This window comes from Falco cherrug, chromosome 8 (genome assembly GCF_023634085.1).
Source record: "Falco cherrug isolate bFalChe1 chromosome 8, bFalChe1.pri, whole genome shotgun sequence".
NCBI lineage: Eukaryota > Metazoa > Chordata > Aves > Falconiformes > Falconidae > Falco > Falco cherrug.
This window is the reverse complement of record NC_073704.1, coordinates 61464889-61488172: the sequence shown is the minus strand read 5'-3', so window position 1 is coordinate 61488172 and position 23284 is coordinate 61464889. Positions and strand designations below refer to the sequence as shown.

The following is a 23284-nucleotide window of genomic DNA, read 5'->3' as shown; positions in this document are numbered from 1 at the left end:
CATCACTTCCCTTTTATCGGTAGCATTATAAACCTGTTGTGGGAAGAATGTAAGCTGGTCAAAAGAGTGTGGTGTGGTGCAAAACAGTGGGGTTGTGGTTGAAGAGGAAGCAGACTCAAGAGTGTTCAGGATAACACAATCTCCCTGTTCCCCCTCTTGGCAGGAGGAAGAGGATTCCTCATTCCTAGTTGAAACCACACTCATCGCCCTCTGACCAGTACTTCTTGTGAGTGGCTACAAGCCCAGGCTGGGATGCAGAGCAGCGGAGAGGATGGGTCCCTCCCCAGTTCTCCCTGTGGCACTGCTGCCTGCTGTCAGCACAAGGAGCTCCTTCGGCAGCCGGGGGATGGGGGTCTGTGTGCAGGGCTTGGTGACACTGCTGGCTGAAGAGAAGAGCCACCAGCTTCTCAGCCCATGGGCATGGCTTGGCAGCAAGCTGGAAGGTCTTTCTGAGTGCAAAGACACCCCTGCTAGTGCTGCTGCCCAAAGCAGGGGAGTTCTCCCTTGCTTTGATGGGTCCCAGTTCACTCCAGTATAACAGCAGCACGGCAAAGAGCCTGCAGCCAGCCCAGCAGCGGCACAGGCTCACTTGTGCAGAACCATGAGGTGCTGCAGCCTCTGTGGAAGTGCCTCGTCTACTCACAAACCATAGCCGATGGGATAAACTCACTTTTTGAGTTGCAGCCACTTCACTTTAGGGGCAAACACACCCTCACAAACCACAGAGGAGCAGGGCACCGAGGGGCCCAACTATATATTAATATAGATATTAACCACTCCAAGCTTGTGCACAGGTCTCTGCCCGCCCTGGGGCTGGTTGATAGGTTTGCGGGCGCTGCTAACAGCAGCTGATAGCAAGAGCTGTTGGTGTCCTGCACCCTGTGTCCACCCTGCAAGGGCACCCCAGGTCACCTGCTGTGCCCATCCTAGCTTCTCTACCTTCCTCTTCTAGGCTAGGAGCTGTTTGCAGTGAAGTCTCCGTAACATTTGGCTTCGACCACCAAGACCATTTCCAGTATTCTCCCCGAGTTAGCAGATGTTCTGAATCTGGCATGGAATCGTGTACTCGCAGTAAAAGAGTATTCATATGATTAATGAATAATTACCTCATTCAGCCAGCTTTTCTTCTGGCTTCGCAAGAAAATACGCATGAGACGTGAAGACTTTTTCTGTATTACTGTATATATGGAATCACATTTCTTCTAAAAAGAAAAAAGCAAATTAATTTGAGAAAACAAATAACTGGCAAATTTCCACAGTGCCTGTGCACACATGTTGTCTCCAAGATTTATCCAGCACCACAGCCCCCCTGAAACCCACTCTGCAGCATTAAAGACCTGCTGCTTGAGGAAAACCCTCCTCATGGAGAACATGCATTGTTATACACATTGAAAAATCTAAAGTTTCAGGTGTAGATTAGCTGAGCTGATAACCATGCTCTAATATCACATTTCTATAAGCAATTTCTAGACAAAAGCTGCCTTCAGCCAACTTGGTGATAAGGTTTCTTGTGTGTACGTGCATGCACATAAGGGGACATTGTTTTAAGGTCCTTTTGATTCATTTATTGATGGAAATTAGAATACTAATTATTTAAGTTAAAAATTAATAAATTAGATATCTATCTTTTCAGCCAGTATTTCAGCGTTCAGGATTTCTTGTTTATGAACTATCAACATTTTCTGTAGTTACCGGAATACGTAGACAAAATACATTTCAACAAACCCCAGTCTGGTATTCTGGGAAGGCAACGTAGCAAACCCGATACCAATCTTTTTAGAAAGCCTCCAAAACTGATCGAAGGAACTGCTGTCTGCAGACACCTGATCTCTGTAGAACAAAATTCACTTTGAGCTGCCCTACACAACAGCCAGATGAGACAGATGTATACATATGGTGGTGAAGGGCCAGCGCATCTTTTTGCAGAGCAAAGCCATGCCCCTCTAGCACAAAAGGACTTTTCTGATGGAGTTGGTGAGCACAAGGGTATCAGTGATCTGGTGAAGGGCCAGAAGGATGTCCTGCTGTTTGGTGGCTGGGGCCATTCAGGCTAAGGCATTAGATTTACTATTTGGAAGTGCCACACAGGTGGCATAACAGCCAGGCTAGGCTCAGAATCAGGTATTTACCATTTGAGAAAGAGAGCCCAGTCTTGAGTGTCAATCAGAAAAATATGTTAGGAATTGCCAGAAGAGGGTTTGAGATGAAAACAGAAAATATCTTTACACTGCTGGGTGCCTGGTTTGTTCCTATCATTTGAGATTCTGGCTGCCCAGTTCAAAGACTTTAAAAAAAAAAAAACAACAAAAAAACAGACGAGAAGGGTGAAAAGGAATATCTTGCGTGAAAGGGGAAGGAAACAGAGCAGGGCTCTTGATTCCGGGAAAGACAGGAGTGCGGGAGCAGCAGGTAAGAGAGGGATAAGAAAATTGCCTGCCCCGCTCCTCCAGCCCCGGCGTAAAGGGGAGCCCGGTCCGACCCCCGCTACCTGGCAGCCAGCCGTGCCCCTCGGTCCCCGCTGTCCCCCCCGCCCCCGCCGCAGCCCGGGCGGTGTCTCCCCGCCGCGGCGCCTTTAAGCCCCGGTGCGTGATGTCACTCGGGCCGGGAGACACGGGCGCGGGCGGCGGGGCTGCGCGGCCGGAGGGCGCCGCTTCGTGCAGGACCCCTGCCCAGAGGGGAGCCCCGCTCGGTGGGGACCCCTGCCCGGAGGGGACCGCTTCTTGGCGGGACCCTCCGCCCGGAGGGATCCCCCTGCTCGGTGGGGACCCCCTGCCCGGAGGGGACCGCTTCGCAGAGAGACCCCCTGCCCGGAGGGGTTCCCCTGCCCGGAGGGATTCCCCAGCCCAGCGGGGACCCCCGCTCAGTGAGGACCCTCAGCCCGGAGGGGATCCCTGCCCGGTGGGGACCCCCAACACGGAGGGGATCGCTGCCCAGTGGGGACCCCCAGCCGGGCGGGACGGGCTCGGCAGCGCAGCATGGGCAGCCTCCAGCTGCAGGACTTCGCGGCGGGCTGGGTGGGCGGTAAGTGATGCTGTGGGCTCGGGGTGGGGGGGTGGGGGGCACAGGAACGTGCGTGGGAATTAAATCCCGCGTGTCACCTACGGTCTGTGCCCCCCGGCGTGTTCGTGTCAGCGGGTGCGCGCTTTGCTGCGGTTTGGCTCAGAAGTGCCGTTTACTCCGGTTTCCACGGGCGGGATACTTAAACTTTAAGTATCGGTACGCTTGATGCTGCTGCGCGCCCAGGGAAGTGGGGGCGGCTGCCAGAGCTCCCCCCACCTCCCACCCCCCCGGCCACAGCCCCCTCCGGCTCTCCCTCCCTCGCTCTCCCTCCCTCACTCTCCCGGCAGGAATCACCGCCGGGCTCGGAGGCGAGCAGGAGGGGCTCGCCGTAGCCACCGCGCGGTCCCCCGGCCACGCACCCCCCCGGGAGAGGCACCGCCTGGCTGTGACCCCGCCGTCCCGCTACAGGCTAGTGGCCAGGCAGGGGTATCGATCCGGTCTGCTGAGAATGCTGATTGCACACCCCGGCACAACAGCTAGCAGAAAGAAAAAGAAACGTGAGGATCCGTAGGGGGGCCGGTGATGTGGCTTACAGCTGGATGGGTGCCCGGGAGCGGCAGGACAGGGGGGCCACCGCAGCACCCACCGCAGACCCCAGGCTACCCCTCGCACCAGGCTGGGGAAGGGGCTGTGAGGTGACTGACGGGTCCTGGCCAGCCAGGTGAGGTTAATCAGTTAACTGACTCCCAAAAACCCCAGAACCTGTGCCAAAAGTGAGCAGCTGTTTTTTTGGATCTCTGCAGCCTGCAGAGGCTGTGCAGCACGCAGGCACTCCTCTGCCCCACTGCCCCTCTTGCTGCACACCCCGCGGGTGGGACAGCGTGGCCCAGCGGGTGGCAGCCACCATCGTGGCGTCAGTGGCAGTGGCCAGTTTTCATGCATAGCGCTGGACCACAGGGGGTCTCAGGTTAAGGTCCAGGAGGAGAGGGGACATTTTATAATACATTTTTGAGTCAAGTCATAATGTGTTGACCAAGGACACGGTGCTCTTTTCAGTCCTAATTGACTACAAGTGAGAAATTTTATGTCACTTCTAAAGCACTTGGGGATACTGGTTTGCATGGAGACTTGCAGATGGAGCAGCAGCACAAATTACCCACCATCTCCACAAACACCCTAAAAACTGCCCGTGGTGTTTGCAGCAAACACACAAAACTGTATCTTGGCCACAGCACATGGGTTGCTCCTTCCTCCTGGAGAACGGGGAAAGCAAGCTGTGCTCTGCCCGGCCACAGGGCCTGCTGGCAGTGAGCGGCGTGGGTAGGTGGGCAGGATGGTAAGGGGGCACGGGCCAGTTTCTCCCAGAGAGCCATGGGGAATGAGGCTGGATGTAGAGATCAATACAGAGCAGGATCCTCTTTACCTGAATCATCCCTGACAGCTACCTATATAAAATGCTCTTAAAACACAAAAAGATGGGGGTTCACATGTCCCATCAGCAGTCAGCTCTAGGGCATCTCCATCTGAGCCAGGATAAAGCATTCCCTTGTAGCTAACCTGAATCTCACCATTTTGAGGCTAAAACGTTGTATGGGCTTATAAGCATGCAATAGGGGTTGTTTGTGGACAGGACATACAAAGACAACACCTTCCTTCTTGCTCAGATGCCTTTGAGATGTAAAGTTGATGGAGTCCAGGAGGGTGTTCAAGGAAAAATGTGCAAATGTTTCTGCCCAGCTTTTACCTGTTGTTAGAGAAAGGGCGCTGCGGGGAGCATTGCTCTGGCTTGGCCCAGTACCACTGTTCCTGTGGAAATCTCTCCTCCTCCCCTAAAAACCCATCGCTCCATCACAAAAGCTTCCTCAATGTTTTGTGTAATACTTTGCTGTCATCCCCAGGAGCTGCCAGCGTGGTCGTGGGCCACCCCTTGGACACAATCAAGGTAAACCACTTTGAACTGTGCTCTGATGTCACCACCCAAAACCCCACTGATGGGGAGGTGGCCTCTCTTTAGAGATGACGCTTCAAAAGACCTTCACCTCCCCCGTCACCCCAAGGGGGAATTTAGCCAGGGCAGAAATGTTTTCATAGACTTGCTTCCTCTCCAATGCTGATTTTGAATGCGAAACTAAAAGAACTGGCTGGTAACGTGCAAGTTCCTCTGGTGACGATTAATGCTGAAAATTAAACCTGGCCTTACTTAATGTGTGGTTTGCTGAACAGTTCTGCCAATGTTTTATTGAACTTTGCCACTGACAAGTTTTCAAAGGGCAATGGGGGAACTATATTTGTTTTGCTGCCGGTGCATTTTTGCTTGTTTTCCTAGTGTTGGCAGCGCTGCAAAGGTGGAGGGCTGAAGTTGTTATCCCAGGGCTATGAGATGCAGTATTTACTGTTCCTGCAAGACAATTCCTCAGAGGAAAGGATTTAGAGATGTAAGAAGATATTTGCTAGCATGACGCAGACAAGCCCATCACACACCAATACAGCCTGACCCAACCAAGTTGACTGTCGCTATTCATGCAGAGATAGAGGAAGACCCTGTACCTTTCACTTTTTGTACATTGGGGTGGGCGTCTCTGCCCAGCTTTCACTGTTCCAGCTGCTCTGCCCGTGTGCTCTGATCTGCTTTGAGCCTGGTTGCTGGCATCAGGTAGGGCTGTCACATGAGGCAAACTCAAGAGCCAGCGGTCCTGTTTGCACCGGAGAGACCCTTGGAGGGTGATGGGGAGGAGGCAGGGTCAAGCGCAGTCCACACCACGTCCCTTCCCCAGCCATCACAGCCACCCCCTTGCACACACCTGGCTCTCCTGGGATCAGGAGGGACCTGCCAGCCCTATCTTTCCTGAGCTGCTAAGGTGATACCAGCTGCAGAAGCACTGCTGTGTGAGGAGGGGTGCAGATCCCACACGGGAGGAATGGTCAGGATGGGAAGGGACCTCCGGAGCTCACCCCATCCCCCCCCGCTGCAGCAGCTCTCCTAGAGCAGGACCCACCACGTCCAGGCGGGTTTGAATGTCTCCAGAGAAGGAGACCCCCCCGCCTCGCTGGGCAGCCTGTGCCAGGGCTCCGTCACCCACAGGGCAGGGAAGTTCTTCCTCACGTGGAGCTGGAACTTCTCGTGGTGCGGTTTGTGCCCGTTGCCCCTTGTCCTGTCGCTGGGCGCCACTGGAAAGAGCCCAGCCCCCTCCTCCTGGCACTCGCCCTGTAGATATTTGTAGCCATTGCTAAGGTCCCCTCTCAGCCTTCTCCTCTCCAGGCTGAACTCCCAGCTCTCCCAGCCCTTCCTCACCAGGGAGATGCTCCAGTCCCCCCATCATCTCCGTAGCCCTGCGCTGGCCCCTCTCCAGCAGCCCCCTGTCTCTCCTAAACTGGGGAGCCCAGCAGTGGATGCAGCACTCCAGCAGCCTCCCCAGGGCAGAGCAGAGGGGAGCATCACCTCCCTTGAGGCCAGGCTGCCTGCAGCACCCCGGCGATGGGCAGGGCACGGGCAGTGCAGGCAGGCTCTGCCCAGCTTGCCAAGGCAGTGCCCATCTCGGGCTGGCGGTCAGGGCACCGGTGCCAGTTTGGGGGAGTTTGGCAACAACTGAGAGAGGATCCTGCTGGGAAGCATCCAGTGTCTGGATGCCAAGAAAGACAGAGCCCATCCCTCAGTGCTTATAAAAACAACTGTCAGGGTGACCCCTCTGTTGTCCTTGGCTTTGGACGTTGCCTGGGAATACCAAGCAGGCAGACTTGTTCCCTTTCCAAATTTAGGGGAAGGGGAGAGTTTTTACACAGCACGAAGCCAGTAAAGGGGCAGCTCAGCGACATTCACAGCCCCCAGGGTATGGGGGTCCTTCCCCACCCGGAGGAGGAGGAGGCAGGGCTGAATATAAGGTGGGGTGGGTACAACGTACCCCCACCCCAGGTTCCCATCACACAGGCTTCCTCCTTCAGCTCCCCCCTTCCCAGCACTGCAGCTCCCCTCAAACCCAAGTGGCTGTTTCTATCAGGGCCTTGCAAAACTCTAAATAGCTTTACATTTACTCACTTTTCATCCTCCACATTGCATTTGTTTCCCCAGAACTTTCTTCAGTTTCTTGGTATCACCCAAGAGCCCTACCTAATCAAAACGTAACAAAAAGGAGAATTTTCCCAAGGAATATCCGTACTGGTATCAGTTGACTTTGACAGAGATGCCAGCAGGGATTTCAGCGCCGGGTGTTAACAGCTTAGCTAAGGGGCATGTGTGCGAGGAGTGGTTTGTGAGGACACTTAGTTGCCCTTAGTTACTCAAAACATGTATTAACCTGAGCCTCTAAATACCTGGTTACTGTGTAAAAGAAAAAAAAACAACCCCATGGAGGCAAAATGGAAATGTCTGGGTTAAGCATTCAGAGGAAGCCAGGAGGGAATGCAGGGCTGTGTACCACGGTCACCCTGCCCTGGGCTGCTCGGGGTGCCACCAGCCTCCCCACCAGTCCCTCTGGCTCCGTTATCCCCGGTGTGAGTCATGGCACGCACGGCTCAGCACCCGCCGCCCGGGCCTGCCTGCCCTGCACAATGCATGCTGTGCGAGCCGTAGCCGGCATCGTCACGTACCAGCTTGTTTATATATATATAAATATATAAATATTCTGCTTTTGCTGCTGCCTTCTTGTGGTGCTCAGCGTGTGCAGGTGTCTTGCACCGAGAGCCCTGGGGTGAGCCTGGGCTTCGGTCCCTCCTGCTCCCCAGGGGGGTCCCACCACGGTGCCCCACCGGCCAGCCTCTTTGCAGGGCTCTGGGCCAAATGATTGTGCCATTCAACCTGCTATTTGCTGTCTAAAAGCTCTCCTTAGGCACCAGCTCTGGAGGACACACACTCTTACGGGCTTTAAATTCCCAAATAAAATTCCTGCTTCACTCAGGGTTGAGCCATGGGAGGGGTCTGGGCACTGTCCCTCCAGTGCAGGTTGGCATTGTCCCTCCAGGCTTCATCTTCCCTGCTAGCAGCCCTGCTGATGAATATGATCAGATATGCTGATCCCATTCCCGAAAAACATCCCTGATAGAGCATGTGTGCGTGTTTTCCTATAAAAAATGGGCTCTGCCCTCAGCCTAAAGTAGTTGCTGAAGCCTCAGGTCCTGCGAAGCCAACAGCATTCCCATTTCCTCACACACCTCTAAGCCCAAAAATGCATCCCTTGTTAGGATGGTTTTAGTGCAAACTTGTGAGCAGCTTGAATGGAAGATAATCTAAATATATATGGGTATATATATATCTGTGTAGGTATATAAATGTGAGAGGGGGAGAGTATGTTGTGGCACACAGGCTTTGTCGTGACTTACGTGCCATTTCTTACAGCTCTTATAGGCATTTTGTGGAAGGCACGTAATCATTGCTGTCCAGAACCAAAATGTCTGTGTTGGAAATGATGTAAAAATGTATTTTCGGGTGAAACATGGAGAATTTCTGAGATGAAGCTGAGTTACATTGGCTCCATTTAGTATTTCTATATCTTAAAATCCACCTTGGATCAGAAGGGCTCTGGGAGCCTCCCAGGGGAAGTCTCCTCTCCATCCTTCATAACACATCCCAACCTCCGCTGAGAGCCCCCACGATGTGAAGGAGACCACGTCACTCTCCAATTTCTACCTAAATCAGGATCTTGCCAATGACAGCACCACACACCAGCAGTCTGCTGTGACGCTCTGCCGGGCCAGGGTGGCTGCTCTGGACTCCAGAGCAATTTGACAGTCATTGATTCCAGATGTTGCAGAAAGCTTCACGGACCCCTCTGAGGTCTCGTTTAGCCCTGCTTCTGGCAAAGCTCAAGGCGGGTGGATGCACATGTATCTTATTTTATTGCTCTGTTTTCTTTACAACCGAGGAAGGATTTGCTCTTAAAGCAAAGTACACATTGTTTACATAGCATGAGCTTTCATTGGGCTGGAAGCATGGGATTTTAATCACATTTTATGAATATCTTTTGCAGACTCGTTTGCAAGCTGGACACGGATATGGAAATACACTCAACTGTGTTCTCACTGTGTACAGAAATGAGTCTGTAAGTACTTTGTCTTACTTAAAACGTGCTGGTAGAAAATGTAAATAGATAAACAGATGAATACATAAAGCAATTATACAAAATCACTGTTGACACCATCAGCTATGTAATGACCAATTAAGATGGTGCAATTGAGCCTGCAAATCCGTACAGCCTTCTCTTGCTTAACTCTAAGGTAACTCATGGTTACTCCTATAGGGAAAAGACTGATCCCTGGCCTGGAATGATAAACGTCTCCACAGTGGCTCTTCTGCCTGTATCTGCTGGCAAAGCTCTGCTGGAGGTATTTTACTGACTTCAGTGATGCCAGGACAGAAGCTGTCCATAAGAGGACTTTTACGTGGGTTCCTGTGCTTTCAGCATACCCTGTGTTCTGCAAAATCTTTACAGGTCTTAGCAATATGAATTAATTTTCGTTTGCTCAGCATGTGCAAATGGCTGGTTCCAGAAAACATCTGCTACTTGGATTTGCATTTCTGGCCCAATAGACAAGCTGAGGTTGACGCTGCTCAGTCCCCTTCACTCTCTTAGCTCTGGTCCCTTTTCCTGGGCAGGTGGCTGGCTTCTTCAGAGGCATGTCCTTCCCACTGGCCAGCATCGCCGTCTACAGCTCCGTGGTGTTCGGTGTCTTCAGCAACACGCAACGGCTCCTCAGCCAGCTCCGCCACGGGGACCCGGCCCACGCACCGGCACTCACCGATGTGGCCGTTGCCAGCGTGGTGGCAGGGTTCGTCTCTGTGGGCATCGGCACTCCTGTGGACCTGGTAAAGATAAGGCTACAGATGCAAACGCAGCCATACAGCAAAGGTAGGAGGCAAGAGTTTCTTTTTCCTTTCTCTGCCAGTCCTCAGTGTTTACTGAGAGCTTTAGGATGGCTTTGCTTCAAGGTTCGTCTCTCTGCTGCCGTGTGCCACCACAATTCAGCTGAAAATGCTTCCTTCTGCCTCAGGATGGACCCCATCCTGCTCAGCTCAAGGGGAGGCTTTTTATCAATGACATTGATCAGATCTCTGCGGTGCATTGGGATCTGTAACAAACACAGGGGCAGGTCTGCTCAGGATCAGGAGCCACGGGTGCCACCTCCCCATGCGGCCATGGGGCAGGAACAGCCGAGTCCCTGGGGAGTCCCACGGAGATCCCACCAGCAGCTCCAGCTGTAATGCCAGCTCCCCATCTGCTGCACACTCAGTCCCACATATATTTGCCCATAAACCTGCTCTGTTCAAAAGCAAAAATTTCACATGTATGTTTAAAACCCGCTGGCTGTTTGGGGCAGGGTAACCCAGACGCAGGCACGTTGGGTCAGGAGGAGGCACTGGCAGGATGGCAGTGGGCAGCCATAACCTCTCCAGAAGCTGCAGGCAGGAGCTGCTTCTGCTGGAGAGGGCGGCTGAACTGCACTGCTGGCACTGCCGGCGGCCGGCGGGCAGCAAACCCCACCGGAGCACATGCACAGCCGAAGGGAGGCACGGCACAGCTTCAGAGCTGAGCAGCTTGGATTCAGCAGTTCAGCACCTTTCTCATGATTACACTTGTGGTGTTTAACTGTTAAATCGTGATTTATTTTTTTTATTGCTTTGATAAAATAATATGATGTCTATTTTTAAAGGCCTTCATGCAGCTTAGCAGCCTAAGGCCCTTTCCAAAACAAACTTGGTCTACACGGGAAAGGCCAGGCTCTGAAGATGTCAAGGTTTTCGAAGATGCAGCTTGGCACCAGACGTGGTTAAAATCCATGAAAAATCAGGCACATAGCCTTAAACCCATTTGGAAATCTCACTGGGCACATGCCTATTGGGAGGCATCTAAGGAAAATCTGTATCTAAACATCTTTTAAAAACAGAGCAAGTTTTCTTCCTGAAAATCTTTTTTTTTTCCCATGCTACATGTTGACCCCTCCAAAAGAAAACTAATGGCAGCAATTTCTGTTCAATGGTGATGGGCTTTCAAGGAGTTCTGTAGCAATATATTATAATGATTGTATCTTTTTTTGCAGCAAACGTTAACCCAAAGCCCACAGTTCCGGGATTTCCTGTGTACCGAGGCCCAATTCACTGTTTTAGGACAGTCCTACAGAAAGAGGGGATAGCAGGAATATACCGAGGCATGGGAGCTATGCTTCTGAGGGATGTTCCTGGGTACTGCCTCTATTTCATCCCTTACACATTTTTCTGTGACTGGATTACCCCTGATGGATGCATTTCCCCTAATCCCTCCTCCGTCTGGCTGGCAGGGGGTGTAGCAGGTAAGCACCTTTTTTCCCCACAACACTGGCAAACCAAGGAAGGTTCCCAGGGCAGATTACAGGGGTGGCTTGGGGGCCACCGCATCCTCCTGGTCACCAGGAGAGGAGATGGGGCTGAACAACCTTCCTCCCCCAGGGCCAGGTCCCCTGGCACCACGCCTGCGCTTTATGATTTGACAAACTTTATGGATCGTGTTATCAGACCTTCATCAGGCTCAACGTCAGCGAGAAGGAAAACAGCCAGCACCTTCATCTCCCTGGATGTCTCACGGCAGCCTGCATATCGCATTGCCAGGGATATATGGCAGCCAAGATGCCTCCAGAAGAGAACTTCAACCTGTTGGCTGCCCACCAGGAGGGTGTGCACCCAACCTGCACACACCAGAAGCAGAGCTGACTGTTACTGATCTTCTTTTTTTCCTGTGTACACAAAGCAAGGCTGGCATGTGCGTCCCCCGCCACGCTTACGTGTCCGGGGTCTCCCCTGCACCCGCTCCCCATTTCTTGGCCATTTCTAAATTGCAGACCCCTAAATGCAAGTTAGTCCTTAGCTCAGGTAATGATTACAAAATGCCCTCTCTGTTTCTTCTGCAAATAAACAGAGCCCTGACCCACCTGGACAGCTTCTTTAGTATGCCCCAACACCCAGGTAGGTCCAAACAAACTCTGGTCTGTCCAGCTGGGCCAGGTGTTGTGGTTGCACACTGACCTCCCCAGAGAGGCAAAACATCCCACCCAGCTGCAGGCTAATCAGTGCAAATAGGCAGCTGCTTTAAAGGGACAACGATGCATCTCAGCGGTTTGGAGCTTAATCCTGGTTGCATGAGGTGGACCTGCCTCTTGTATTCCCAGCTCAAACTTTGCTTTTCAACGGTATTGTCTGAGGCCTTCATTTTTTCTGAAACTGCCCCAAGCAGCAGCTCCCTGCAGCTTGGGCTTCTCCCATGGCATGTCCATGTCCACCAGAAGCACGGCAGAAGAAGTATTTGCATCTGGGGGAGCACCTCCTGGGCTGCCCGCATTTGATTACCAGCATCACCCCCAAAATCTCAATGCTTCTTCCAGAAACAGGGAACTTTGCTCCCAGAAATACCCTTCCTGTGCCTGAGCAGGGTGAATGCCCTGAAAGGAAAATCCCATGGATATGATGTGGTAGATGAGAGGTGAATTTCTGAGTTCACTGACCTTCGGCCGAAGAAATATAGAGAAGAAATAGTTCAAATACCTCTGCATTTTTCTAGGAGTCATTTCCTGGGGGACTGCTACTCCAATGGATGTTGTGAAAAGTCGACTTCAGGCAGATGGAGTTTATTTAAACAAGTACAAAGGGACCCTTGACTGTATCTTGCAGAGCTACCAGAACGAGGGCTTAAAAGTAAGTGATATTTGAAGTAAAATCTGGGTATTAGGCATTTAATTTTCAATTGGAAAATACAATGGCTGTTACAAACCTGTCTGCAGCATTGAGAGACAGCTAAAACCAGTTACTGCTAAATTATAATAATGACAGTAGGTAATTACAGTGCAAATTCTTTCTAAAACATAATAGAGTAGTAATGTGCCTTACAGCAATGAGAAAAGGAATGACTGGGGGTCATGGTCTGATGGTGTAATTAAAATAATGCTTCATGTCAGTGCATTTAATTGTGAATATGATCTGTCTCATGAATCAGAGGTAGAAAATCTTGCCTTTGTGATTGCTTCTACAAAACACAGAGGTCAAATGCTTCCCATTGGCACTGAAGTCAATGGGAATGATTGCAGTGGAACCGTGCTGGCACCCTGGCTCCGTTTGGTTGCCTTGGGCAATGCTTTGGTAGAACTGATGCTGTGCTTTGCACTGCCCACCCTCATTTTGCACCAAAGTACAGCTGATTGAAAATATTCTTAAATCAGACCTACCTTGTTTTCAAATGTGAAGGAGGGCTGTGTGCCAAAATGACCTTATCTCCTTTTCCTGGTTTTGTCTATTAGGATCATAAAAGATGTTTGTTCTACCTGCAAACTTTGCCTCAGTTAAATGTGAATGGCAGAGACCCAGGGTTTGCAGCTTTATTGCATTGCCAGTGCACGGTTAGGAGAAGCAACGCCTTCTGATGTTAAACCAAATCTGTATTTCAGTTGCCATCCAAACATCATGCAGGCTCTAGCTCCAAAGTGTTTTCACATTTTGAGGGAAAAGTAACAAGTTACAAAAAGAAAAATAACCTGCAAAATCACAAGTTGGTGTGATTTAAATATTTGCCAACATGCTGCTGTGTTATGCCAGCCATCCCAGAACCTGCAGCCTGGATCAGTTTTTGCCATTGAGTGAAGCAAGTCACATTTCTATGAGGCAGAGGCAGCAGGAGGGATGCGCAGGGCCGTGCTCGGAGGGTCCCCGGAGGGTCAGGGTGCACGAGGCTCCGCAGGCTGCCTGCTCTGTGTGCTCGCTTTGGCGTGCAGTTTCACTGGAGGCATAGTGTGGCTGAAAAGGGAATTCCTGTGTGTTTTCCCTTCTCTCTCCATCCTCATCCTTACGCCCTACCCTCCTTGTCCTGCTTGAATATTAACAACTAGTTCAGGCACTTATATTTTGTGGTTGAGGTCTGAGCTGCTTGCAGTATTTCCGCTATTATGCCTGGCACCCGGACCAAAGCTGGCAATTTGACTGAGTAATAGTTGATGATAAGACTGGACCCTTCTCTCGTAAGGAAAATCTTTTTGGATGTTGGGAGACACACAACTGATAAATGGCAGAACCAGGTCTGGATGTTTTTATTCTGGGACAAAGGAACAGCATTTGCAGTGCTGGAAGTAACTGCTTGATGTACATTAAAAAAATGTAAATATAGCCCTCTTCTTTCTCCATGGTCAGGTGCGTTCATTCTGATGAGAAAAACTTACACCTCTGGGCTTTTCTTCATAAAACTTCATTATTTAATTTGGCACTCTCTTGTTACTTTATGGATACTGCAAAATCTGAATTTCCTCCCAGAAAATTCTATCTTCCCTTACAAAATAAACACCCCAATAAATCAAGTAATATCCTAAATATCCCAATTTTGCAATTTCATGTTGCAAACTTGGATGCAAACTCCATCCCAAACTATGCGAACATATTTCGATTCTGTCTCATGTAAGTTAGCATCCTGCACTGGATCTATTGGATACAAGATCTGGTGGTGTTTAGCAGAGCTCAATATTTCAGGGGAAATGCTGGTTAGACAACTAAATCTAGATGGGCTTCTGGTCCTGGAGCTGAGATTTTTCCATTCTTTCTCACAGCAGCTGTGGGAGCTTTGCCTTTGTGAAGCCTAGAAGGGGGCTTGCTTTGCTGATGTTTTCATGTCTATTCTGAACTTCTGGTGTTTAGACGAGTGACCATGGTGATTAGCCTGGGTGGTTAACGGAGTGTTTTGTGAGAAACAGGCCACCAGAGATAGTCCCCGCAACCATCACTTTATAAATAGGCTCAGCTCAGAGTGAGGGGTTTCTGCTCACCCCCTTGCACGTACCAGGCAACAGTGTTTGGAGTGAGGAGGGGGGTCAACATGAGACAAGCCAACGCCAGGAGCGACAAGGGCCCCTCTCCGCTTTCCAGAAACCACTTTACTGTTCAAGCACTTAAAAGCAGCAGGGTCTTTTGCTCTTGTAAGTGCCAGCATATTTTTGAAAAATATATATTGAGCAGAATGAGGAAGCCCGACTGCAGATATTCATTATCTTAATGAAAGAAAATGCTGGGATATGTATGAGCCCCAAAGCTTGACCTTAGGAACCCAATGTGAAAATACGAGCTGCTATTGACTATTTTTCCCAAAGCAGGTGGTGAGAGCTAGTTCTCAGCAAGGTACGGAGTAAGTCTAGTTTCCTTTTGATAGAGAAATTCTTTCTATCCTCAAAGCTGAAGCCTGCAAAACAGTCCATGTGGCACAGTGCCCACATCGGCTGGGCTGGCCCGCAGGACACCACTCCCTCTCTGCATCCCAAATGTCTTCTGTGCCCATGGACCCAGCCCTGGGAGGCAGAGCATTTGCTGCGTGAAAGCAACAGTCTTCTTGTTGTACCCTGGGGTTTGCGTGATCCCCACATGCTTATGTATGCAAAGGGAAGGAGGGACCGTAGCTGGGTAGGACAACATTGGAAGACATTGTAGGTCTTTTGCTTTCTGCTCTACACCAGTGGCATGAGGCTATTTTTTTCCCCTGTACCTCTTGTAGCCCTTGCTGGCAGATACGGATAGGGTCCATAAGGAGCATGGAGCACAATGACACCAAACCAGTGACTTTTGCCATCACATTTCCATTCTCCAGTGCAGACTTCAGCAAAGACCGGCAGTGAGAGCTATCGTCTGAGCAAACCAAAATTTGGTTCTTCAGAATCCCACTATGACTTCATTCAATGTTTTCTTCTTCTTCTTAAAATAGCCCGTATATTCCTATGCTCTAACCTTTCTCCATCCCCAACAGGTCTTTTTTAGGGGCATCACGATCAATGCAGTGCGAGGATTCCCAGTGAGTTCAGCCATGTTTCTTGGCTATGAACTTTCCCTCAAAGCAATGAAAAGAGACCAAACTGAGACCAATCCTTAACTTCCAGGTCAGCGCATAAAGACCCTCTAGCTTTTTTAAAATTAGAGAATTAATCTTTGAATCAAATGGAGTTGCAATTGTATAGATCCTCTGAAAGTCAGGTAACTTACATGGGTATCTACCTCTGAATAGTTGAACACTTCACATTTGGGTCTGTGGGATTTGGAGCAGACAATAGATGTGCCGATGGATTTTCGTTTCATTCCAGATCTCCTGGAATTTCACTGCAATCTGTTCTGGTTGTTGTGATTGTTTTGATTAGTATGAATCAGAAAAGAAAATCTGAAAGAATACTCTCTAACATTTTATAAGCTTTGAAATATCTCACTAAAATCCCTGCACGGTATCCTTTCCTCCCCTGATCCATCCACAAAGACCTGAAATTAAGCCCTTTCCAAGTGCCTTGACTATCAGCTCACAGTTTTACTCTTTCCCTCGTAAACCTAGGGGTGCATAAAGGAGCAGCATTAAAAATATTTCATTAAAGGAACTTTTTTAGCAGTTAAATACTCAAGATTATTCTTGGCAGTCTGCTGTTTTCTGTAGTACTTCATAAACCTCCTTCTTTCTTATTTCAAGTGTTACCAAGAAGACCTGAAAGTCTCCTACTTCCCTGAGCCAGATGAGCAGTGTGGTGTGGGCGAGGGCTCAGCTGCACTGACCGATGCCGCCCGTCCTGCACCTACAGCATCTGCTTTCTCTTCTGCCACGGACTTAGTCCCTGGAGGACTCTGACAACCGCACCAGCTCAATCAAATCCAAAGACCATTTTCTTATCATATCTGTCACTCTGTTGTGTAAGAGCACTTTAGTAGTCCCCATGGAGGTGTTGGGCTTTTTCACTGACGACCTTCTTCCCATTGAGCCAAGAGAACAACTCATTTCCCTTACCCACACAAGTGACATCCCCAAATCCAGCCCACCTGACATTGGCCGAGGGAGCAGCTTTTGTACAACACTGTGTATAATGCTCATCTTTTTGTAAGCAAGGAAGGATGTGGGTGCACAGGTGCTTTTTGCGTTGCAGGATCTGGAGTCCCACCAAATCCTAGCTTGCTTTCAGGATCAAAGAAATGCATGACTCCACCTGTATGAATGGATACTTGTGTTTTACATCACAGAACCCTCCAGTTTGCCACAATTTAACACTCTGTCATGAAAAATTGCAAAGGGCTTCATCTTCAATTTGTCATCCAAGGTATAAATTACATTGGGGAACAGAGGGATGTTAAATTTAGAGACTAAGCTGCTCTTTTTCTTCAGAAAACAATAAACCCAGTCCACATTTCACATAGATGGCTGCCTGTTAATTTACCGAACTCGCCTTGTGTGGCCCTCCAGGGACCTGTTAGAGGTATTTTGTTAGACCTTCTGATCTCCCTGACATGACAGTCCAGCTTGCCAACTACCAAATCCTGCTGGCATCACTTTGCAGCCTTGAGACACCATCACCAAAGGGAGTCTTTTTAAGGGATGCAGAGTTTATCCCAAACTATTCTCTAAAATACACAGGCCAGCTTCAGACCTCCAGCTCTTTGCTGCAATCCCACTGAGACAACTGGGGCAGACCCAGGTCTCTCTTTGGTCTACCTCAGCCTTTCAATTATTCCAAGATCTTTTGCATCATGGTTATTTCTGTTTATGTTGTTAAATATCTAAATGCTTTATTTTCTAAGCATGGAGCTTATGATGCCAAAAACCAAGAACACCCAGCTGTGCTGGGATGAGAAGACTCTGGTGGCACTGGTAGGAAAGGCTGAGGGGTAACAGCCTCACGAAGACTCTGGTGGCACTGGTAGGAAAGGCTGAGGGGTAACAGCCTCACATGCAGAGGGACATGCGGCATGGGGAATAGTCTGCGACAACACTGTCCTCTGGGAAAAGGATGGTTCCCCTCAACCTTCCTTGGGAGAAGAGCTCTGGGAAAAAAGCCCAGCAATGGAAACTTCAGCAGATGACCTCAATAAATGTTTCTGAGGACAACCTGGAGCAGCTGAGAAGCTTTCCTCCATTAAAAGGAGGAGAAGGAAAAAGAAACTCCTGTATCCTCTTCCCTGGATGAATGGAGGAATCAGCAACAAGACTTGAGGACCTCAGCAGAAAGTGCCTAAATCTCGGGTCTGGAGCAGTACTCAGAAGTGGGGTCCCCAACCTTGGGCTCCTCTTCACTGGGGCCTGAATTAAAACCAGAAATGTGGCTTCCCCCAGAACTGGCCTTAAAAAGTGGGAGAAACAGCTGGCATTGCTTCATCTCAGGACTTGCAGGCAAGGAGGCTCACAGTACCTTTGAGCTTGGCACAAGCACAGAGAACTGGTTTTGATAAACATTACGGATAAAATTGATGAGCCTTCACACAAGTATTTGTTGCTGGCTGTATTTAAGGATTCATCCTTTCCATGCTACCTATTTTAATGCATATACGTAAAACATGTTCTTTAGATGCATAATATCCTGTGTCTCCAGGGGTAATACTAGGGGAGAATGTTTTTTCAGTGCAAATAAATAGTGTTGCTTATCTGCCTGCATTATATAAAATGGACCATGAATTAACTGATGAGATTTGCAACAAGCTGTGCATCTGAATGATCCTGCCCTCGTGGTGCCCAGGTTTGGTCTGATCAGTGTCCCGCTGGGTGTAAAGCCCTGAGACCCATGTTGGAGTGGGTGATTCTTTTTGATCTTCTTCATCCAATTATGCTGAGGATTTGCTTGGACAAAACTCTTTGGCAACATACACCTGCCAGAAGGAGCTGTCAGGGAGAGCTGTGGACTACCTGGTGTAGAAAGGAAGCAAGAGGGCAGGAAGGTTTTAATATAAAAACATGAAAAGCAAGTGAGACGTGACTAAAAAGCTTTGGCCACATGATGGCATCCTCGTCTGTGGCAGAGCATGGCCCTTGCCCCTGGCTGGAGCTGCCAGGCAATCTCCTGTCTTGCTCCATTCAGCCTCAAGTCCAGGTTTGCTGCAGACCAGCACAAGCTCCCTGCCCCGCGCAGCCCCATGCTGTGCAGCGTGCAGGGATTTTGGGGTGACCCTGCCCTGCCAATGGCTTCCTGAGCCTGGCAGCGTGGGATGCAAGCCCTGGATGCGCTGGTTCATGAGTGCCTCACCCTGTTAGCATCCATAGACAAACCACCAGTGAGGCAAAGCAACACCAAGGCTGGACCAGGAGGGTTTTGAAGGTGGCAGCAGCCCTGGTCCCCGTGCAGGAGGTCGGGCTGACTCTGGGTCAGGCACAGCAGGACTGGGACAAGCAGCTTTTGAGGCACAGCACTGTGGTACGGTTGTACCCATCGCTGTGATTGATCTTGGCACATGGAGCCCAATAAATAATTCAGTCTTGCTTTTGAAGTAGTGCGCGTGTGGCTGTGTCACCAAGGAAAGAATCCAGGTGTGGGGCTGGGTGACACCACAGAGGGTCAGCCCCATGTCTTGAAGATGAGGGATGGCAATTACAATTTATCCACACAAGAGACTTGACAGGTCTACGTCTTGTGAATGATTTTCTTTATCATACATCAAATGCATTAATTTGTAGAGATAATATTATCTGTAGAGGAATTGCAGAGAAATAAAGGCAGGTTAATTAAAATTGATAATATACAGCTGTGGGCTGGCTTCAGGGGCGGTGGGTTGGCTGACGTGGATAATGTGCAGCTGTGGCTGGTTCCTGCTAAGTAGTTAAATAGCTCTAAGGGGTATGGAAGAGCAGTACTGGGTGAAGAGGGACCTGGAAGAAGCAGAGAGCATGCCCTGGATGTAGAAGAGACAAGGAGACGATGCAGCAGAGGCAAGAAGCAGGGTGGAAACCTTATGGGGGATTGGTGGCTGTGCTGGGGCAAGGTGTGCTAATTACTTATTGAAGTTAACCTGGTATGTGGTGGTAAAAGCCTTGTTGCAGCCTATTAGTTTGTTTGTGCTGTGACAATTGTCCATTGATAAAAATTAGGATCTCTAAGGAATTCTTTTCAGGGACCTGGTGATGGGAGCTTAAAACAGTGCCTTATCTGGCAGGCAAACAGCCAAACATACAGTTGATTCATATCCCTCATATGGGGCACTGATTACATATGTTGGTGATTTTTGTCCCTGAATTACACAAAAGAAAAATCCCCCTTGTCAACAGAATTTAAGATACAGACCTGCTCCTCTGTCCATGGTGTGGCTGTCAGTGGCACATTTCCCAGCACCATGCACGCTGCAGTGGGAGAAGCCCACTTGATAGCTTGTTCATAGATGGTCAGAGCCCCACATTTCTAAGATAAATGCAGTAAATCCAGACACTGGTAAAAAACAAGAAGGGAGACCAGAAGGATGAGGGATCCCTACTCCTATGCTTTTCTTGCCTGGAATATGAAAGCATACTCAGACCTGTGATGCCTCAAATAAGTCTGTAATTACCTGACTTTCGTGTCGCTGGGTGTTCCAGCTCTTGCAACACCCCATATTACTTAATGAGATGATTCTGGCTGTGTAGCTGTTTTTCCCAGTTTATACACTATGTAGTGCTGTGGAAGGAAAAACAGGTAGCAGCAGCTCACTTCCCCATTTGGAGAGGGGGGAAAAAAACCAAACCAAAACAACAAAAAAAAACCCCAAAACCAAACAGGAACCAATGTCTCGGTGAAAAGCTGTTTTTCTGGAAAGGACCCCTGACCTAGGGGAAGGTCTTTGGTGCTGGGAGAAGCTTCATGATGTCCATGGAAGGTGAGATGAGAGCAGGCTGGGGCTGCCCTCCAGTCAGGGGCAAGGATGGGGCCACCTCCCCTCCCTGTTTCTGTATCCCCGCTGCTGCTGGGCACCTGCATTGTCCCTGAGTCCTTCTCCCAGGCAGGCTGCAGCTGACATCCCCTGCAGGAACTTGTCCCCAGTGTTTTTAGTGCCTGCTGAAGCCCTCCCTGCCTGTGATGGCTCTGAGCCAGGCTGAGATTTTCTCATGCCTTGGGATTCCCTGTCTTGTGCGTCCACGCCTCAGGCGAAGGCGAAATCACAGTCCCATCTCAGTTTCTCTTTCTCGGTTGTACTCTGAGAGGAGTAGGTGACATCTTTGCAGGCATTCAGATATATTAGATCTCCTTGGTTCATCTGAAGTTCTGTGTTTTGTTGTAGAGATTGTTACAGTAGAGATTTCCCTCCTAGACATTGCATTCAGGTAAGCCAAGAAGGCCAATGCCTGTCTTGTGCCTGGGAAGAGAAAGGTAAAATGCAGAGTCAGAGGAAATGGTGAGATCCAAGGAGACAAGGGGGAAGAAGTTCAAGTAGCTAAATTGAATATAAACTGCACAAGAGCAGCTTCCTTCTCTGAAGCCAACTTGCTCCTTTAAATGCTCCTAATAGTGGTGCATAGGCTGGTCACCGCCAACTTGGGTAAGCAGTATGTAAAGCATCCTTCCAGAGATGGGCTCTGAAAGCAATTAAACCTTGCAGTGAGGGGAAATTTAAGTAGTTACACTGACTTCCAAAGCAGTTTTCCTAAACTGTAGATCCTGTTACAGCTTCAGAATCAGACACCAGTGGAACCACCCACCTGTTAAGAGCCATGCATGCAGCAGGAGTGTCTTTTTAAGGGGTTGTCAGAGGTCCCATATGAGGTTAATGAGATATAAAATGCTGGATACATCAAGAAATCCCTTCTTATTATAAGTGAAATACTAAGGCTACTGGACTGTAGAACACCAACTGTCTGAAAAGAATATGAAGGTCCTTTTGAGTGATGGAGAAAGCAATGGTTATCCTTGGGTCACAAGGAGAAACAGCTGGAAAAACAAGAACCTTACAAGTGGGGAAGCATAGGCTGAGACTGGCCTGCCACCAACACCCGGTGCTTCCAGACTGGCACCTCCGCGGTGCTGGCTGTAAAACACACCAGGACTTACACAGCTCATCTTCATGGGCTGGACCAGCTCGTGGTCTGCTCCCCCCTGTTTCAAAACGTTTTAGCACTAACTTAGCCTACTTTGCACATAGTACAGAAAATCCTGCCAACCCTTATGGAAGAGAGCCAGCCTATTCTTACTCATGCAGCTAGGTATGAATTAATATCCGTGCTAATTTCATGATGAAACTGTGATTGCCGTGTTTCAACCAAGCAGTCTGCAGATGGTTTTTCAGCATGAAAAGCAAGCTGCAATGCAGGTCTGGCTGGTGGAGGACTCTAACGCAGCCATGGAGTGAATGCCTAGTGCTGTCTGTCTGTCCTGCATCTTCAGCCCTCCTCTACATGCTGCACTGAGGAAATCCAGCACCCAGGATCATCTCACAGTGGGACAAGCAAGGAAGGGTGAGTGGACTTATGATCTGAGAACTCTGCAGTGTTTCTCTTTCATGGTGTGAAAGCAGTCAGGCCCACAAAAGAGGATGCTGAATTGACAGCAATGGCATCAGGAAAACCTTAAAATAAAAGAGAACTGGTGATCTTTGTGGACAATTCCTCTTTCTTCTGCTTACTTCTGGAGACTGTTGGTTGTGACATACAATACATGCAACACCCAGGATGGCTGGCATGTTCTGTCAGGGCTTTTTGCTTTTAGATGCCTCGGCTCTTGCTAAATATCATTGCAACCTGGAAAGCTTGGCTTCCCTGCTAGAAAACCCAGGAAATCTCTGGTGACTGTACTATTGCATGAAACAAGGGTGACTCGCAGCTCTGAAGGTCCCTCTCAGGTGTGCTGCCCCATTTCACGGTTCCTGAGCACTGCTAGTTTTGCTTAGTTATTGTAAATGGTTTCAAATTAATTACATTTTTAATGGAAGTAAGGGGAGCTCCATTACCTACAGAAGCTAATGCGAGTCCTGAGCGTGTCCCACGGTTCATCTGCTAGGGCAGAGCAGAGCATGCGGCTGTCAGGAGGTGCCGCTGCCCTCTCCCAGCTGGCATGCGAAATGCTTCCCGAGTTCATCTGGATTTTACACATTTCTGTCACAGGCAATCTTGCTATTACTATGCTGTGGTTGACCCTTTTGTGGAGGAATTAGAATGACCCTATTTTCCTTTATTTCTGCACTAGTGTACTAGGTCTGGCTGAGCCCCATAGCAGCCCTCACAGGGCTGTGCTTGGATCAGTAGCTAGAAAGGTGGTGATAGCACACCAGTGCTCTGGCTGGTGCTGAGTAGTGCTCGCACAGCATCACGGCTGTCCCTCCAACCTTCCCCTGCCTCCCCAGGCTGGACGTGGGCAAGATCTTGGGAGGGGACACAGAACTGAAGCCCTGCTTCCCAGGAAGCAGCCAAACATTGCCTGCTGATGGGAAGTAGAGAATAACATCTTTTGTTTTCCTTCGCTTCCATGTCCACAACTTTTGCTATTGCTTTGTTAAACTGCATTTATCTTGACCCACGCGTTGTATTTTTTTTTTATCTTATTCCCTCCCACCCCCCACCCCCCCCCATTCTGCTGAGGAGGGGAGAGATAGAGCAGCTTGGTGAGCACC

The 23284-nt window shown here is 49.5% G+C and overlaps 1 protein-coding gene across 3 annotated transcripts; it reads left to right on the top strand.

The window, feature by feature from the left end:
• Positions 1-2617: 2617 nt before the first annotated feature.
• SLC25A48 (solute carrier family 25 member 48) lies at positions 2618-17143 on the top strand. 3 transcript variants are annotated; one of them, XM_055719135.1, is made up of 8 exons: positions 2618-3021; positions 4899-4942; positions 8961-9032; positions 9587-9839; positions 11029-11277; positions 12519-12652; positions 15729-15858; positions 16431-16527. In XM_055719135.1, the coding sequence occupies exons 1-7, from the start codon at positions 2976-2978 to the stop codon at positions 15849-15851; spliced, it is 921 nt and encodes a 306-aa protein (XP_055575110.1). In that variant the 5' UTR covers positions 2618-2975; the 3' UTR covers positions 15852-15858; positions 16431-16527. The 3 variants fall into 3 exon arrangements, with proteins under 3 accessions (XP_055575110.1, XP_055575108.1, XP_027663137.1); XM_055719133.1 differs by lacking the exon at positions 15729-15858 and having other exon boundaries at positions 16431-17143; XM_027807336.2 differs by lacking the exons at positions 2618-3021; positions 15729-15858 and adding an exon at positions 3390-3721 and having other exon boundaries at positions 16431-17143.
• The last annotated feature ends 6141 nt before the right edge of the window (positions 17144-23284 follow it).